The sequence below is a fragment of the Manacus vitellinus genome, unplaced genomic scaffold (genome assembly GCF_001715985.3).
Source record: "Manacus vitellinus isolate BGI_N305 unplaced genomic scaffold, ASM171598v3 scaffold_22_pilon, whole genome shotgun sequence".
Classification (NCBI taxonomy): Eukaryota; Metazoa; Chordata; class Aves; order Passeriformes; family Pipridae; genus Manacus; species Manacus vitellinus.
In genome coordinates, this window is record NW_021939632.1 from 2,527,668 (window position 1) to 2,546,861 (window position 19,194).

Consider the following 19,194-nt stretch of genomic DNA (forward strand, 5'->3'; position numbering starts at 1 on the left):
ATGTCCTGTGCAGGGCCAAAACTTGGACTCAGCGATTCTTGTGGATGCCTTCCAACTCAGAATATTCTGTGATTTTTTTTCTTATCTATATGCTTAGATTTGGTGTTTAGTTCTATCCTCTGGATTATGTGTTGCAGAAAAGCTATAAGCTAATAAATATATCCTACTAGCTATATGTCCATATATATTAATCTTGATGCACACTAGTATTCTCCAGATTGCTCTTGGGATAATAAAGGTTACACTAATCTAACAATATATGTGGTAGTTACAGATATATATGTATAAAATATGACATATATAAGATGCCTGTATTTCTCTAAACTTGCTGCAACGTGGAAAGGATTTAGCTGCATTTGGGTTAGATGTACACATACACATGCATGTATGTGCATAAACACACACACAGATATATATTTTTTTTTTTCCTTGCCTTATGTATCCCAGTTGCTGACTCAAAGAGCCGGTAAGTTCAGGACATAGAGCCACAAGCCATCTTGGCACTGGCTGAAAGAGGATGTGAAAGGCTTGTGGGCGGAACCGGGACTCAGTGGATACCCCCATAAAACACGTGATAGAGCTGAGCTTTGCATCTCTCGTGTTGCTTTGGGGAAATAATGTCCTCTGCTGTTCCGTTTCTTTTCAGGCAGAAAGCCTTGTGTGTACTGTGTTCGTGTTACGAGTTGAAAGCTCTTTGATTTCGTGAGACAGCATGTGTGTCTGTCCTGGGTCCGGCTAGGACAGGGATAACTTTTGCAGCAGCCGAGAGGGGCACAGCCAGGACCCAGGGGATATTCGATCCCACCTCAGCAAGCACAGGGGGAGCGGGCAGGGAGGGAGGTTTTCCAGTGTTTGGCGAAATAAGTGGTTGGGTGAGCAATGGCGCCTGAAGTGCTCGCCCCTATTGTACACTCTGCTATTAGGATTGGGGATGTTACTGCCCGTTTTTCTGATTTCTAGTAAAATGGCCTTATGTCACCCTGTGACCTTTAATTTTTTGTGCCTCCAGTTCTCCTCTCCATCCCATCACCAGGGGGTGCAGGGGTAGGGGGTGGTTAGCAAGCAGCATGTGATGTGGGGTGTTTCAGTGAGAGCAATAAATTGTGAAATACCATTCCTAAACCATGACAGTGTCCTAACGTAATGGTGGAAATGCGCTAGGTAATCCAAAGCTGTATTTCTATTCAGATTTTCACTGGGGTGTTTTGGTTTAATTTAGTGAAGCAACGAGTTCTTCAGAGACAGCCTCATGAGTTGCATTTGGAAGGAAAAGGAAAAGTGAAGTTGACTGTCACAGAGCCTGAAACCACACGAGCTACTGAAGAGGAGACACTTGAAGAAAAACTAGCTCCCACAGAGGTGAGTAAAAATTATAATCCCAACCAGAGGTTTGAAACAGTGGTGACAGCATGAGATCTGTCACTGATATTTTGCTTTCACTTTATTTTAGGCTCTGGATGCCATGAGCAACCTTCAAACAAAAGGTATTGGTGCTTTTCTCCACACATGGCTCCCATTCTGGGGGCAGTTTTGCTGAAAGTTTCCGAGTTTGGTAGTGTGACTCAGGTGATAGAGGGAAAGATGTCTGGCTGGTGACGCTGCAGACTTGATCACCACAAATGGAGTTCACCTGGCCAGACTTGGACAATGGGCCTGGTTTAGCTTCCTGCTGCACTGATGGCAGGGCATGGTGGTCATCAGGGGGCTTTACGTCTAGTCAAGCAGGGCTGCTGGTGGCCTGTGGTGCCTGTGGATGTCCTGGGCTGTGTTCAGGCTTATTACACCTGCACCAGGGCTGAGAAACAGATACAGAGGCTGCAGAGTGTCTCCCAACCCTTACTGACATCTGGGCAGCTGTGGCCAATTATCTCAAAGGCTTTTAGCTGAGTTTAGTCTCTGACCCAGAGACACATCAGTGACCTTGACTTGTTTACTCATGCCTACTTTTGTGCCACCACAGAAGGTGCCTGCAGCTTGCAGAATATTGCATCTGGGCTGGTTTGGATCCCAAAATGTCGAGGGATACCCTACAGTATTTGTTTGGTTAGCAATTTCTTTTCTTGGGGAAGGAAAGGAGAGTAAGGGTAAGAAGAATCTGCTTATTCCGGGAAATGTGTACCAACATTCTGTGACTTACTTATCTTTGTGCTGCAGAGAGTTTTGTTCCAAGCAGCGAACTCCAGGAAGAAGCTGGCTTGGCAGAGACCTCACCTTCGGTGGTGTTTGAGAACATACAAAAATGCAGTCCAAACTGCTTACGTTTGCTGTTGGAGAACATCAGCAGCCTGACTGTAGATGAGGACTTCACTGTGGAAGTGATACCTGAAATAAATGTTGCTGTAGCTACCTTTATACAAAGTCTTGGTAAGAGAGGGGGACACCATCATTCATCACCGTGTAGATGTACAAGTAACAGCTTTCAGAGCCCGATTCCTCTCCTGTTAGAGATCCAGACTGTTTTATAAAAGTACCTGGGTTGCAGTCTCTCAAGAAAGATGTTTTACATACAGCTCTGCCAAAGTGTCTGCGACCCAAATGTTACACTGAAAAAAGAAAATGGTGGTGCCTCCATTCATTGAAATTGGATGAGAATGGTTCATTGTTCCCATCTTGGCTTGGGTTAGATGAAGAAGAATTGGAAGTGCACAGAATGTGGGGATTTTTGCAAGTTGTTGAGCTATATAAAGTCTCCTTTTGAGAAGACAGGATACTTCTGAGATGGGAACAGAGACACAGTGGTGTCTTTTTCTCTTTTTTATTACAACATAGAGTAATTTGGCACCCAAGACACTTTTGTTCCAAGTACAGGGAGAAGTAGACTGGGCTCGTTCTCTTCCAGGATGGATAGCTGAGGCTGATGTTGACCCAGGAAAACACGGTCCCTTCCTCCTGCTCTTCTCTTTACAGATACTGAAGAGTTTGTGAAAACATGTTTACAACACAAGAGAGTCAGAGAATTCAAAATGACTGCCAGGGTTCTTGAATTAACCCGGACCATCAAGGCCGAAAACCTCCCGGACAGCATTTCCCCAGATTACATCACAGTTTACTTTGAGAGTGCGCGGAACGGAGGGGGGCCTGTGTCAGATGTCCAGCACTTCCCTGAGGAGAACTCAGCCATCATTACTTTCTGTGATCGCAAAGGTAACACTGTCTTTTGCCTGACCAAGGTGCTCACAGGCAGACAACTCGCAAGCAAATCATTGCAGATTTTTCATTAGGGAAAGCCTGGCTTGCTGTCGCTAAAGTCAGCGTATGCTGCCTTTTTCCTGAGTGCTCTGGATTTAGAAATACTGCTGCATGTCTAGGGTTTCGGAATCTCTTGTGGTTTCCCTGGGTTTGGTTTCTTTTTGGTGTTTATTTTTCTTTATCTTATCAAAGATTCCTTTTAATACCTGCTTTGTGCATGGGTTGTTCGCACTGGTGTTTTTTCCCCATTTGCAGAGGGTTTTATCTGCAGTACAACACTAATTGTACTTAGAGGTAGAGAGAGCAGGATCTGTCAATGACTTCAGCTTTCGCAGTTCACTTTCAGAAACTAATTAGGATGAAATATCTTCATTTCAGGCAAGAATAAAGCTAAAGAACAATCTAGTTACTATTCCTTGTGTTGAATCACTGTCCTGTTTTTGTGCTGTGCAACCTCTGGTAAATACCTCTGTGTTAGGAGACTCCTGGCGTAGTGAAGTTATTTCCTCTTAGTTAAAGATTTATCTGCCAAGTGATTCCTTTTCATCTGACACTCAGAATTTTCTTAAGAATATTTTTTACATTAAGTTAATATGTAATTTGGATCATTATAATGTGGTTTTAAGTCACTGCCAACATTCTAATTTCTTTGCTTAGTCCATTCCAACTAAATTGGCAAAAAGAAAAAAGGGTAAAATGCACTAGCCTAAAGAATTTCATTTGAAGTTAAGGAGTATTTCATAGTATATGTTGATATAGCCCTGCTCTGTGGTGAAGTTTCCTTAGGAAACAAGAGTAAGGTGTAGCTCTACATGTAAATGCAGACACAAGCATATTTACCCAACTAGTAGGAGCCAAGCCTCTTCCATTGTCCCCTACAGAGTGGTTTGGAAATCCGAGAGACATAAAAATAGCTCTTTGAAATTAAAGAGAAAAAAAATCAATGTAATAGTTCTATAACCAGAGACATTTGCTTGATTTGAAGTTAATGATATCTTTGTGTTTGTACATATGTGCACTGCCTTTCAGATGTGAACACGGTCTTGGAAAAGCAGCATTTGCTGGAACAGACACTGATTTCTGTGCATCCCTATTACCACTCCCTGGGAACAGCTCTCTACGGAGGAGAAAGACCAACTATCAAGATGCCAGACCCTGTTGGGGTGCCACTAGACCCGTATGTCTGGCAGTTTTTACAAAGGCATAATAAACTGATCCAAGGCATAAACCAGGAAATGGCAGTTTGCCATTGTGAGCTCAAATGGCCCCAGGCAGACTGTGCAAACCCCAACGTCACGTTGTGCCCTTCGTCATCTCTCTCCGAGCAGAACAAGGCAATGATTAAGTTGATCAAGACGTGGAAGCAAGATGCTTCTGAGGAGTTCTCACGTATCATGGCACGTTACACAGCTATAAAATGTAAAGTCAAGTCAGCAGATTGGGGAGATGTGAAAACCAGGTTGTTGGAAGATGTTTCTTTGATCATAACTGATATTTCTGAGGACGTGGTGGCGATTGCAGGCAGCAGAGCAGCAGTGGAGAGCGCAGAGAAAGAAGTGAGGGAATGCATGGAAAAGGCCATGAAGCAAAGTGAAAGGGAAAAACAAAGCATAGAAATTTCTGTGCCAGTGGTCCCAGGGAAGTATGCTGTGCTACACAATGCTGGGTTAGAAGAGAGTATTCACAAGGAATATCCATGCCTCAGGATCTTTTATGATGACAAAATAAAGGCTGTTCAGTTCTGTGGATTACCTGCAGAAGTATATAAAATCAAAGCTGACTTACTGGAAAAGGTGTTGAGTATGCCTTATACATCAGTGTCCATTGATCCCCATGTTTTCCACTATCTACAGGGTTTGGATAATAAAAATATGTCAGATACATTATTCCTTCAGAAAAAAATTAATACTTTTTATGAACTTGAGGAGGATACTGTGTTGCTGTATGGAGATTCTCCCACAGACCTTTTAGAAGCAGAAAAGCAAATAAAAAACAGCTTAGAATCCAAGTGCATCAATGTGGAGGACGGTGAGGTCATGAAAAAAGAGCAGTGGAAGAAACTTCTTGTCTCCTTGCATAAGACATACAGTTCTTCCCAGGAAACTGTAATCACTGAGCAGTCTGTTGGAAAAGAAAATAAAGTGATTATTGCTGGCTTTTCTAAGGCTGTGACAGAGGTTTATCAGAAGCTTAATGATTTTATAGATAAAAACACGCTTGTGGAAAAAATAATCCCAGCAAGATCAGTGGTGGTAGAGTTCATAGAGAAGGAGAAATCTGGTGCTTATTGTGAATTGAGGAAGAAAGGGGTGACAGTACGTTTTGACATCAAGACACCATGTATTTCCCTGAGGGGACCAAGAGCAGAAGTGCCAGAAGCAGTCAACATGTTTGAAAAACTTGTCTCATCCCTTTACTCAAAAAATGTGCCAATTGATAAGCCAGGAGCCAAAGAGTTCTTCATTGAGAGGCAAGATTCCTGTGTTTTTGAGGCAAAGCAGAAATTTAGATGTTTCATTAGAATCAAGGAAGAAGAAGAAAAACAACAACAACAATGGAAGGGTGAGAAAGTGAAAAGAAAGCTCTACTATGAAACAAGACTGCCACATGGAATTGTAGTAGCAGTGTATAAAGGTGACTTGAGTGATTATCCTGTTGATGTTGTGGTGAATGCATCTAATGAAGACCTACAGCTCCTTGGTGGCATTTCTGGGGCACTGTTAAGAGCTGCTGGTCCAGTGCTGCAAGAAGAGTGCGATGAGCGGGTGAGGATGATCGGGCGTTTCCAGCCCGGGAGCGCAGTTCTCACGGGCGCTGGGAAACTCCCCTGCAAGAACGTCATTCATGCTGTTGGGCCTAGGTGGAGGAAGGAGGAGCCAGAAAAGTGTATATGGTTGTTAAAAAAGGCAGTGAAGAAAAGTCTAGAACTAGCTGAAACATACAATTGTTCTTCCATAGCTCTGCCTGCTATAAGCGGAGGGATTTTTGGCTTTCCGCTGCAGACATGTGCAGATTCAATTGCATCTGCCATCAAGGAGACCCTGGAAGGATCCATGGGGGACAGCAGCTTGAAGGAGGTCCATCTGGTAGATAATGCTGAAGAAACCGTTCAGGTCTTGAGTGAGACAGTAAAAGAAATGTTTTCAGGTAAATCATCTTCCCCAACACCGCACGTGGAAAGCTGTAAGATGAGAAAAAGGCAGAAGAAGACAAAAGAAGGTGTGAAGATGGTTACTACAAAGGAAGGACTTTGTGTCCATGTAGAGGAGAAAAACACTCAGGAAGCCACGGTAGGTCATGGATTTTCTGCTTGCTCTCTAACTTTATGGTAAAATCCTCTTTAGTTTAAGTAAAAAAGGAAGAACAGTAGGTCATGCTGTTTTACAAGGCACTTGCTACATAAGGAATCAAGAGTGTGCTAGCTAAACGGGGATGCAAGCTTGCAAAACTGGGCGCTGGTTGGGATCTGTCCCTCTGCAGCTGTTTCTAGAGGGCAGCTTTGAATCTCAGGATGTTTTATTCTCAGCTTGGTTCTGTTTTCCTTTTTTCCAGATCTAAGGCCAACATGTAAAATAGTTTGCTTGTAGAAGGTAGAAATACCTCGTACAATTATTTGTATGATCTGCAGCTATCTTGGTTGGATATTATGGTAAATCAGTACCTGCCCGGGCTGCTGTTTTGGGAAGGCTAACAGGGAGGTTGGAGCTTATTTTAGTTCCCTATTCTTTGGATGGGTGAAAGTGACAGCCTATGGAGAATTTACTGAGTTCTAGAAAAGAGACGCCATAAAAGAGTCCATGTTCAGATTGTTTTACCAAAGTTTAGACCAGATTTCTCCCATTTTATTTTTTTATTCATTTTGTTAGCAAAGGGTTTAACTGCTACTCATATAGACCATTAAGACTCAATTTACACCTCTGATGTAGGTTTCCCCTTTTGTTTTCTTTTCTTCAATGATGTAGAGTGCATCTGGATAAATCTTTTTCAGCAACTGCTGTTTTTCATACTTTGGAGTTTAAAATATCCCTAAATTACTATTATTATAATTATCCTCCTATTTCAGTGGCCATGTTGGTGCATGTAAAAGCTGATTCCAAGAAAGCAATACTAGATATGAAAAAAACTTCCGTATGACACACATGTCAAATTGCTTGGTAGTTAAAACATCTCCAGTGGAAAAAAGCAAAGTAATCACCAAACTTCAGGACTTCACCTGTTTTACTTCACGACAGCAGAACTACCTCCCTTTGCCTGATTTTGGTTCATGAGGTGCTGCTTTTCTGATAAGGTGTAGACAATCCTACATCAGTGAAATGGAGAAAGGAACATTAAACTTTTGACATTAGGTGTACCTTATACAATATCTATGTTTTGCATCCTGTGATGATGCTGGACAAGAAGGAGCAATGCTGCAGTGGTTCTTCACAAGGAAATGTTGGAAAGTCTGGATCTGGGGAGAGGGGGTGAGACAAATGGCAGAGGATGGGTTTATTTCACCTGCCCAAACATTGGCATCTGCTCAGGATAAGGTGATTCACAGCTTCACCACCGCTGAGACCTTGAGAGCTATGGATGGATGGATGGATGGGTGGATGAGTGGGTGGATGGATGACCTGCTCACACATAGTACCTGTGGTGTTGGTATTCACAGTGGGTCTAATGCTGCCTACCACAGATTTCCTACAAATCCGGGAAGACTCAGTGTCCAGAAGCTGTGCTGAAAACCAGGTGGATCTGGGGCATCTGGTTTCTTATGCCATGTGTGGCTTTGGTAGTGCTGTTTGTCTTGATGCATATTTTGGCTCCAAGTCTGGCTACAGATATTTTTGCTGTAATCTTGTTGCAGACGGATGTTGTTGTCAACAGTGTTGGCCCAGATCTGCAGTTTGGCGTGGGGCCTCTTTGCAAAGCCTTGCTGGAAAGAGCTGGACCAGCACTCCAAGTAGACTTTGACAAAGAAAAACAAAGTCAGGCTTCTGGTCCAGGGAGTGTGGTCTGCACCAGTGGACATGCTCTGGCCTGCAAGTCCGTGTTTCATGCCATACTACCCGGGTGGAATGGAGCAGAGACAGAGAAGGTACCTTTCAAATATTAAATTAAAATAAATACATTTGGAAAAACTTTGCGATCTGTCCTGAAGTTTCAGGTTTTAGCTTAGTTAATTTAGATGGCTTGACTCCATTTGCTTCTGTTAGAGTGACCTTAAAGGTGCTTTGATGCACTGAGAGCTTCTTCTCCTACTGGTTACTCTCTTTGGAACCGATAATAAATAATGCCTTAGAAAAAAAGTATCTTTACTGTGTTTTTCAGGTCCTAGAAGATGTAATCAATTTGTGCTTGAAGAAAGCTGAAGAACTTGAACTGAAATCGATCTCTTTCCCAGCTATTGGGACCGGAGGATTTGGATTTCCTAAAACCATTGTTTCTAAGTTAATGTTTGATGTGGTGTTTGAGTTCAGTAGTAGCCACACTCCAAAGAATCTACAGGAAGTTCATTTTCTCTTGCATCCAAAAGATGTTGATAACATTCAGGTAGTTTTTCTCAGGACAAAGCTGTCTATGTTACGTGCTGTTCTGGTTGTGCCTTACTAATGTATTTTAGTTATATTGCTTTCTTGAGGGAATAATTTAGCACTTTCTTACTGCTGTGGGCCACTGACAGTGGGATATCTCTCCAGTGTCTCTGAAATATAAACTCTCAGCAAGCACAAGCTGCAGACAAAATTGGCCTCAATGCTGGCTGAAAATGCCTGTAGATGCTCCCTCGTCTTTTGACAGAGGAGATCTGGCAATTCAGAGACATTATTTCTTATCATACTGTCTACACTGCGTCTTCAGCTGTTCTTAATGACATCAAAATACAACTGTAAATTCCATTAGGGGGCTCAGCAAGAGCTACATGGCTGTTAATCTTAATTATAGAAACATTCCATGGATAAACTGTGAAATACTGTCTTTGGTACCTTTTTTCTCTCCTTAGGCTTTTACCACTGAACTAGAACATAGGGTAGCTGCAAGTTGCAATGCTGCAGCACCACAGCCAAGTAAGTTGTGTAGGGGCAGGAGGTGGGGCAGGGGGGAGAATGTAAATACTGTGGAGTGGTTTTATATGTATCAGGAAACGAAATAAATCATCAGGGCACAGGGCATTTTTCTTCCTCCTAATGGACTTTCCTTCTTAAATGCCATTTGTAAAATCTGTAGGAATTCTTTTGTTCAGGGCACGCTCAACTCTTGGTGAGGCCAATCTTATCATATGGAAGAGAGTGTCCCAGTAGGAAACCCAAGTGGAAGAACTTTGCCAAACAAGCCATGAGTGATATGTATTTCTGTACCTTTAATCTCCTCTACAGAGATATATATACACGGAATGGATTTGACCCAATAGCAAAAGCATCTGAGTGAACTGCTCCAAGGGCAGAGGCTTATTCATAAGGATATACAGCTCACTCTTCTCAGTTGCTGGGTACCAGGGAGATGAATTAAGAGTGTGCAGATAAAATATGACTTAGAGAAGTTTAGGCTAGAAGGAAGGAACAGTTTTGTAGCTGTGAAGGTAAAGATGAAATCACTTGCAAAACTGATGTGATGGGATCTCCATTATTGGCAATGCTGAAGCTGGATACTCCATTTCTTGTAGGGGTTAATTCAGGAAACTGTGTTACAGAGCTGCTCAGATCAGACAAACCCTGAGGCCATTTTCTGAATTCGTGTTGCAAGAATTTACAGGAATAGAAAATGGTTTCGCTTTGACAGCCTTTGAGCAGGAAGAATACTGTGGCTTCCAGCCTTTGGAAATGGAGTAAAGAGAAAAGCAGGGACAGTGTACATCCATCAAACTGATCTAGAGCATATTCCTTAAAAGGATAAATAGAAGTTTCCATCAGTGGAAGAGAATAATATCCCAAGCTAGAGGAGAAGTGACTGAAGATATTTTCTTTCCCTTGCAGGTTTCATTAAGCCTGTTTCTACTGAAGTATTGGGAGTTCATGAAATGAGGATTGGTTCCATCACGCTCCAAGCAATTAGTGGAGATATTACCAAGGAAGATACAGAGGTTATTGTAAACATATCAAATCAGTCATTTGATGCCAAAACAGGTATTGTATTGAAGATGTAGTCATTTAGGGATAAATTTGGGCTAGTTTTTAGAAGGGGGTAGGGGAAAGAATTGTCCATAAGGGAAACTTTTATGAAATATTTTTCAGATGAGAGAGAGGGATTTGTGATTAATCCCAAAATAGATCTTCATTCGCTTTTTTACATGTCCTAAATATTCAATTTAGTTTCCAAACAGAAGGCATCTGACCAGATTTTTCTTGCTTGAAACCAGAAATGTTTAAATAAAAGGGAATGTTTAGATCAAGTAGAATTCTGAAAAACTGCTCTTGTCCTAAAACGTTTTATAATGAAACCAAGCCAAAGTCCTGGTTAAGTAAATTGACCTGTAAGAAGAAGAGAGTTCTGACACTGAATTAGACGCATGAGAGATACCAAATGATAACATTCAAAGCCTTGGGAGAGTTTGGTGAAGGCCATATGGGTTTGGCTAGTGAAACAATGAAATAGGAGTTGTTCTTAATGATTTGTAATCAGCAGTGAAGGCAGTGTTCTGTCTGCAGCCAGTGCAGTGTGCCATGGAGGGGACTTAGGGGAACAGTCAAGGTTTTGTACTTTGTGGGATTTTGCCATACAAAAATTTAGGGCATTTGTAGAGTACAGAAGTTGGGTAGAGTATTGACTTGACTTAACGAATGTGTACGCTTTTGTTGTGTGATTTAAGGGGTCTCCAAAGCCATTATGGATGCTGCTGGTTCCCAGGTGGTAGACGAATGTGCTCAATATGGTATGTTGATGCACACTATTTCATTTGATTAATTTCTTGGTTTTGTTGTTCTCTCTGAAAACGTAAAGTTGTTTTATAATTCTCTACTCTGATGGCACAATTATTTCACCTGAAAAAGACAGCTTTCACTTTTAGGAATTTTGAAAAGTCCCGTTCTTGTTTTGGCACCTACTTTGAGAATTTTTCTTTTCCCAGTTGTTTAGCAAAAACTTAAACATCAGTGTGTTATGCACATTATTGTCATCCTAGATCCAAAACACGGTCCTGTACCAGCTACTAAGAAGAAAATTAACTCTATCCCAGCTGAAACCAGGACAACCTTATCATAATTCCTCTGTTTTCTGCATTCTGGCAGATCAGTAGAGCTGTAAAATTCCAGCTCCCTGGGTTGGCCTCCATGAGCGCAGAAAGGCACATTCTAGTTGCATAAAAAAATAAGTGGCATAAGAAAGGATTTCTCATATAAATAAATTTGGCATGCTTTTAAATAAAAGTGAGCTGTATTTAAAGTCATCCTAAATTCTTACATTGTACTTAATAGGAAACTACTTTGTAGCAGAGATCTCAGGAAATTGAAAAACACACATTTACTTGAACTGATTCCTCAAAGAATCTCTGCAGAGTATTTACAGAGAAAACCAGAGAATTAATTAAACCCAGGATAATATAGTTCACCATAGATCTCTTTCCACTTCTTAATGTTCTCTTCTAGGATCAGGAGAACCAGCTGTCTCTCCAGAAGAAGATAGCCCCTTTGAAAATGTCTCATTCTTTATCTTCTTCTCTCTTCCAGCTGGGCAGCATCAAAGTGGTTTTATTACTACACAAGGTGGAAATCTGTTGTGCAGTAAAATCATTCACTTGCTTTCCAGTAACCACGTGAAGAGTCAGGTCTCCAAAGTACTTAATGAGTGTGAGCAAAGGATGTACAAATCTGTTGCCTTCCCAGCTATTGGAACAGGTTTGTGTTTTCTTGGGGAAGCAATGAGGGCTGTGATGGGGATGGTTGGGACAAACTTAATGTGGGTAACAGTAGACTTGTACAAGAAACTGTTCCCTGCTACGTGCCTTTTCTTTTTGTTTAGGTCAAGCAGGACAGAGTCCAGCAAAGGTGGCTGATGAAATGTTGGATGCCATAGTGGAATTTGCAAGCAAAAAATCAGTACAGCATTTACAGACAATTAAAATCGTCATCTTCCAGACGAATATGCTGAAGGACTTCTATGAAAGCATGAAGAAAAGAGAAGATTTGGAGTCATCCACAGCGGATTCGTGGTTTTCTGTGCTTAAATGTAAGTAGGTGGGTTTTCTGTGTGCATGGGCAAATTGAAGTTCTTCTGTTTACAACTAATAAGTGACATATATTTATTTACAGCCTTGATTTGGGGCAAAAAACAATCTACTGAGAAGAAAAAGCCCGTGATTTTGGAGAAGAAAGTCAATTTAGTCACGTTTCAAATTTGTGGAGAAAGCCAAGAAAATGTGGATGCAGCTGAGTCCTGGATAAAGGATTTAATTTTAAAGGAACAAAGTGAAACTACTTTTACAAATGAGCTAATTGAAAGTTTTGGTGAGAGGGAAATTGCTGCTTTAGTAGATCTCCAGAGAAGAAAGCATGTCACCATTCAGCTTGACAGTAAACTTTCTCCCCCAGTAATTACTATTTCTGGTATTAGCAGAGATGTCTGGTTTGTTTTGGTAGAAATTCAGACAATGGTCCAAAAAATGAAGGACGTTGAAGAAGAACAATCCAAGGCGGAACTTCTTTCTAACCTGGTAGAATGGAGGTATCTAGGAAGCAACGATACCTTTGTTGCTTTTGATAAACGGACAAATATGCAGCTGGAGGATGCCAAACTAGCTAAAAAACCATATCTCAATGTCAAAATTAACAAGAAGAACTACAAGGTGGATCTGAATACTCTGCAGGCTCATGATGACCAAGGGAAAACTATAAACATTCAGCGTGTGTCAAAGAATGAAGGTGAATTACACTTTTGTTAAATAACAAAAAACTTTAATAGTGATTAATGAATGATGCTTCTGATAAATGCCATCTCAGGTATCCTAGAAAAAGTAAGGTATTCCGTAGTTGGGTTTTTTTTGGACATGCCATAGCCAGCAGTTTTGATTTTCATAGCTAGTAGCAGGTATGACTGAAACCAGAGCATCAGTGTTAAAACCAAACACTATCCATACATACGTGACTAGTGAGCATAGATTTCATGCCGAAGTCTGACAAAGGAAGTGGTGTATGAAGTGGGGTTTTCCAGTTTGTTTTAGTTAGATATTGCTATGGGGATAATTGGACTAGAGAAAATGTAAAATTTTAACTTTGCATTCATTACAGAGCCAGTGATGTTTGGAAGAGAGAGAGTACTTGTAGAATAAAGTATTGTGAACAGTACTGTCCTCTTAGCCCCTTCTATGCAGTTGGTTTTAAGATGTGCCTGTGAAGCTGAGCTAGTTGTCTATCATAATAATGTAATCTCTGTTTTACATATTTGCAATCAACAGAGCTCCCTAAGGAGTGGGAAGACTTGCAAAATGAACGGGTCAAACTGGTGAATCTCAAGCCATCACATCCAGATTACGGAACAGTTGAGAAGATGTTTAGGACAACCTGTGCCAACTTTACCATAGAGAAGGTGAAATCCTCTGGGGGGGAAAAATGTCCATGCTTGGGCTAGAAACATTAATATACTTTCTAAATATTTGTTTGCAAGGTGTCTACAACCCAATATACCTTTCATATGTCAGCCTCCCTGGCACTCTACAGGGTGGATAAAAAGCAAAGCAAATTTCGTAAGAATTGTTCTGCCATTTCTGCCTTCTAATAGTGCAAAAACAGTGACCATCAGTCTTTAGGCTGACTCTGTGTTAAACTAATGTGGTACTCCCTAGTTAATGTGGTGTTTCCAATTATGAAACTCTATATTGAAATGGAAGCATGAGCAAGCGTGTTCAGAACACAAGGATTCCCTGTCATTCCCTGTCATTTCCAGAGCCTTTCACTAAGCTGTTGGTTTTAACCAAAGTGTCAAGATTTGATTCTGCTTATTAAGAAATCTGAAACAGAATGCACAGGGACTTAATTGCCAGGGAGAAGATGGAATCTTTCTGAATCAGGAGAAGATATAAATAGGAGAAAATACAGTCAAAATAAGAGTGAGACTAATGTGTTTGAAAATTTTCTTCCATCAGGAGCTTCAATAAGTATGGTCAGAAAAACACAATTAGAACAAAATATCAGTGTATTATAGAAAAAAAATCATGTAATTACATGATGTCTTTTTCCAATAAAAATGGAAAGATGTTACAGAGCAATGCCTTTCAGATTATATTTTGATGCAGAGACACTGCTTCTCCTTGAGTATGTTCACATTGTTGGCATAGGGAGCCAGCAACATCTATCCTCCCACCAATTTATTTTTATATAGGAGTTTCTTATGTGTTGCTAAGTTACACATTTAAGGAAGCAAGTTTGACTTTCAGGCTTAGATCTAGAAGAGAAACAAATTCAATGTAATGCTATCACTGCAGCCTATCCTTTAGTGAGGAAATCATCAGTAAAAATGATTGAGATGTACAGAAGGCATCTTACAACATTGCCTCTAGCAGTGGTACAGCAGCCTGTTTCTAGAAATGACAATGCACAGCACAATGATTGCTGTGTACCTGGTATACTGGAGAGGCAAGACAAACGTATGCTCAAAATTACTAAGCTTGAAAATCTGTTGTAATGTGCTTTGGTTTCTGATTTTTCAGGAGGTAACATATTCAGTTCCCCTTCCCAAACCACATACTAACAGGGCATAGTGAAAATGACTGTCATTCTTTCACTTTGATTTCATTTTACTGCTTTCCTGCCGTGATAAATATTCCTTCCTACCAGGATAAATATAGTTAATTTTGTAATTTTGCAGATTGAAAGAGTACAAAATCCCTTCCTCTGGCAGACATACCAAATAAAAAAAAAATCTATCTGTAAAAAGAACAAAAGGGAAAATAATGAGAAGTTGCTATTTCATGGGACAGCTGCATCCTCACTGAGCACAATCAACCACTGTGGATTTAATCGCGGATTTGCTGGAAAGAATGGTGAGTCATTATTCAAATCAGTTCATTTCCTAGATATGTATGGGTGTTATGGACTGTCAACATTATTGTGCTGTCAGCACAACATGAAGACTGTATGAAATTGGAGAACAAAATAATAAATAACTCCAGAGAATAATCTATATGATAGAGGAATTATTTAATAGACAGTTATTAAATATTTAGCATAAAGACGCTCTGCCTTAGTTCAAAGATTGTTTTGTCCAGTTGCTCTAGTACACTCGTGTTTATTATTTACTAGCATTCAAAGATGAAGGACAGGATCCAAAGAAGTGGAGCTTAGACTTAATTGAGGTGCTAGTTGCTCTTAGAGGCCTCATCACCTTACTTCAAAAGTCCTTAATTTCTATTCTTAATGTCTTCTCCCTTAAGACTTCTTTGTACACGCCTAGGGCTGACTTGATCTTGAGTGAGCTGGGCAGCTTAACCCAGATCTAGTTGACACTTTGGTGTGGTCTGGATCCAAAAGCAGACGTTTCTCTGCCCGGATCCTCTGGAGGTCCTTACACTGAGATTTTCTTGAATAAATGAAGCCCAGCATACACAAAATATATCAGGTTGTGCACAGGTAGGAATGGGAGCCACAATTTCTTTTTAAAACATGACCAGTGGAGATGTAATTTCACTTTCCTGTCAGGAGGTTGGATTTACTCAGAAAGTAAGAGCGCTAGATCCCCATGTCCTCTCTCTGTTTGTCAGTATTGACATCCACTTTTTCATCTCAGACATGATTTATGATTGGAAAGGCAGCTTCCCTTCTGTCAGGCTGGGTAGCCAAGCAAAAGTATCCAAGCATCAGAGCAGCCAGACAGGAAGGGTCTGTCTTGAACAGCTTTCTACCAGTGTCAGAAAAAAGAAGTTTGTCTTGGACAAAGACATGTGATTCCTCTAACTTGCTGGGAAGTGTGACTAGAAAACTGTAATGGCAATTATATAGTAATTTTAAGTAGAAAAGTCTCTGAAGAATTTAAATTTGATTGATTGCAGGCTAAACAAGGCCAAATAGATAGAGAAGCCCTTTTCCCCATAGGAAGGGGGGTAGTCAAAACCTGGGCACTGATACTTACCTGATATCTATGTGGGTTCATATTTGATTCTGATACAAAGGATTATTATGGATTTTTCTGTTTAAAACTCTCACTAAATTTATAACATCTGCAGAGTTAAAAAAAGGGGGGAGCTTTAGAGATTCCTATGAGAATAAGAACACTAACTCTATTTGAAAATGTTGTCTTTCCAAACAGCTGCAGCCATTGGAAACGGAACCTACTTTGCTGCTCATGCAAGTTATTCTGCCCAGAATCAGTATTCTGTTCCGGATGTGAATGGCAAAAAACACATGTACTTGGCTCGGGTCCTCACTGGGGAGTACTGTGCTGGGAAGGCTGGACTAATCACTCCACCACCAAAGAACCCAGCAGATCCTACTGACCTGTATGACAGCGTAGTTGATAATGTGTCTAATCCAACAGTGTTTGTCATTTTTAATGACATTCAGGCATATCCGGAATACCTTATTACTTTCAAATAATAGAACAACCTTAATAGTCTGGAAAATTTTAGTGCCTTTTTACATGTGTGAATTAACAGGGCAATTCTTTATTCTTGTTTATGTTTAGGTTTCTTTAGGTAGTTATTGATCTATCCATGTGTTTAAATGTCTTCAATGAGGACCAACATAAGCAAGTATTTTTGGACATGCTATTTCAATATTCACATTTCAAATTCAGTTATGCAGAGGTGTAGGCAAGAGCTGTGAGAACAGCTCCAATCTTTTCCTGTGCATGGCAGAGGAGAGGGAGCTGCTCTGCCTTACCTATGGCCAGAAATAAGTGGCATAAGGTAGGTCAGTGTACCTACCATGTTCCAGTATTCACCATGTACAAAAGGCATCTTACAACATTGCCTCTAGCAGTGGTACAGCAGCCTGTTTCTAGAAATGACAATGCACAGCACCAAGTGCTTGGCTCCCTGTGAAGATTTGTTCAAAATGCTCCATGCTGAGAGATTCTTAAAGGTCTTTTCTGACCTAAACAGTGCTATGATTCTATGATTTTAATAACCTCACTCACCAGCAGAGTTTTCAGTCATTCTCAGGAATCCACTCACCCTTGTTGGTGCTGAAAGTCTGGAAGAAAAAAAATTTCCAATATTTAACATTCACTTTGCACTCATTGTTTCACCCCCCCCTTACCCTGTTATGGCATACTTTCTTATTCCCTAGGTATAAATTACTGGACGTTGATATTCATACCATATTCAACAGGTATTCATACCTGTTTCTTAGGGGAGTTCTCCATGGTATCCTGGATTACCTACATCAAGTTTCCACATACAAAAATCAGTGCTTCTGCAATTTTCAAGACCATAAACAGGGACTTTTAATTTTGTCTTATCAGTGCAGAAACATTAACCCTTCTGTAGATCTATTCCCTAATTTGCAGTGTCAATTACAGGGGCATAATTCATCATGCTTAAACAACTTGAAATTTTTTAAAGTTCTCCTAAACAAGTAACTAATGACATTTGTACATCTTTGCATGCTGTGCAGTTAATCAGGTGATGCTCTTACAACTGCCAATCAGAAGCTGTATGCACAGTTTTAATAAAAGTAATTTTAAACAGCTACATTGTACTGCTGAGTTGTTTACACAAAAGAACACACCTCAATTAGACTGTTGCTTTACATTTGAGTATATGATATAAAGGCTCAGAAGACAAAATTGTTTTCCTGTATTGTCCATGTGGCAGGTTTGTGCATACAAACTCCAGGTGAAATTACTCTGCCTTAGTCTAAGAAAGACCTGCGCTGCAAATAGCTGTCAGGATGTCTTAAAACCCCACTGTGATGTTCTCATTGCCTGGAAAGAGGAAAAGGGCTTACAGTATCTGTAGGTGGCAATGTAAAAAATTTCTGCTCTTCACAGCAGATGCCCATGCAGCACTTCAGATGAATGTCCTAAATAAATTCCCATTTAAAGCTAAACGAAGTTTAACCCACTCCTGGTTTAAAGGATTTTGCTCCCTGTGAAAAGATGAGGATGCTTTTCTCCCTTCTCTGCTTTTTCTGGTGCTTTTCTGTACTGTGGAAACACTGCAGCAGCCAGAGCAACTCAGTTTAGCTGAAAGCACCAGCCATCCACTGGCTTCTCCTGCTGCTGTCACCGAGCTGCGGAGTGAGCCACCACTTTGTGTGGCCCTCATTATACCTGAACACCTTGGAAAGCAGCAGGGGCTGCAAGATGGAGCACTACAAAAACACAGATTAATTTTATCCCTGATGCTGGTGGTAGAAGCTTCTTTAGTCATTTTCATATTAGAAACCTAGGAATACTGTGTTGTACAATGTTTGTGGACTGAGAAGCTGGAAAAAGACTGCTGTGTATGAAAAATGAAATCCCGGCAGAGAAGGATCTGGGGGTGCTGTTTGACAGATGGTTGGATATGAGCCAGTGTGTGCCCAGGTGGCCAAGAATGCCAGGAATAGTGTGGCCAGCAGGACCAGGTCAGTGACTGTCCCCCTGTGCTCAGCACTGGTGAGGCACCTCTAATCCTCTGTTCAGTTTTGGGCTCATCAGGACAATAAAGACATTGAGGTGCTGGGGCATGTTCGGAGAAGGGCAATGGAGCAGGGGAAGGGTCTGGAGCACAAGTTTGTGAGGAGCAGCTGAGGGAGCTGGAGGGGCTCAGCCTGGACAAAAGGAGGCTCAGGGGTGACCTTCTCAGTCTACAAATACCAGACAGGAGGTTGTCCCCAGGTGGGGTCGGTCTCTTCTCCCAGGTTACAAGAGCCAGGACAAGCGGAAATGGCCTAATTGGTTTAAACCTCAAACAGTTTAGATTGGACATTAGGAAAAATTACTTCACAGAAAGGGTGGTCGAGCATTGGAACGGCCTGCCCGGGGAAGTGGTGGAATCACAGTCCCTGGAAGCGCTAAAATCACGTGTAGATGTGGCGCTCGGGGACATGCTTTAGTGGTGAGCACAGCAGTGCTGACCTAGCTGCTGGACTCGGTGATGTTGGAAGCCCATCCCAAACC

General features: G+C 41.0%; 2 protein-coding genes across 2 annotated transcripts in view; both read left to right on the plus strand.

Annotated features, from left to right (window-relative positions):
• Nucleotides 1–16,946, plus strand: part of PARP14 (poly(ADP-ribose) polymerase family member 14) — a 36,654-nt gene extending 19,708 nt beyond the window's left edge. The window contains exons 19-34 of the mRNA XM_029959890.1: nt 1,220–1,359; nt 1,451–1,484; nt 2,155–2,364; nt 2,908–3,144; nt 4,219–6,479; nt 8,036–8,266; nt 8,500–8,721; nt 9,170–9,233; nt 10,140–10,289; nt 10,973–11,035; nt 11,829–11,996; nt 12,121–12,327; nt 12,411–13,019; nt 13,553–13,683; nt 14,962–15,136; nt 16,399–16,946. Of these exons, the coding sequence (XP_029815750.1) occupies nt 1,220–1,359; nt 1,451–1,484; nt 2,155–2,364; nt 2,908–3,144; nt 4,219–6,479; nt 8,036–8,266; nt 8,500–8,721; nt 9,170–9,233; nt 10,140–10,289; nt 10,973–11,035; nt 11,829–11,996; nt 12,121–12,327; nt 12,411–13,019; nt 13,553–13,683; nt 14,962–15,136; nt 16,399–16,685 (5,189 nt within the window). The 3' untranslated portion in view covers nt 16,686–16,946. The remainder of the gene's footprint in view (nt 1–1,219; nt 1,360–1,450; nt 1,485–2,154; nt 2,365–2,907; nt 3,145–4,218; nt 6,480–8,035; nt 8,267–8,499; nt 8,722–9,169; nt 9,234–10,139; nt 10,290–10,972; nt 11,036–11,828; nt 11,997–12,120; nt 12,328–12,410; nt 13,020–13,552; nt 13,684–14,961; nt 15,137–16,398) is intronic.
• Nucleotides 16,947–16,972: 26 nt separating this feature from the next.
• The window catches only part of LMLN (leishmanolysin like peptidase), an 18,593-nt gene continuing 16,371 nt past the window's right edge, over nt 16,973–19,194 (plus strand). Inside the window, exon 1 of the mRNA XM_029959891.1 lies at nt 16,973–16,996. Coding sequence (XP_029815751.1) covers nt 16,973–16,996 — 24 coding nt within the window. The remainder of the gene's footprint in view (nt 16,997–19,194) is intronic.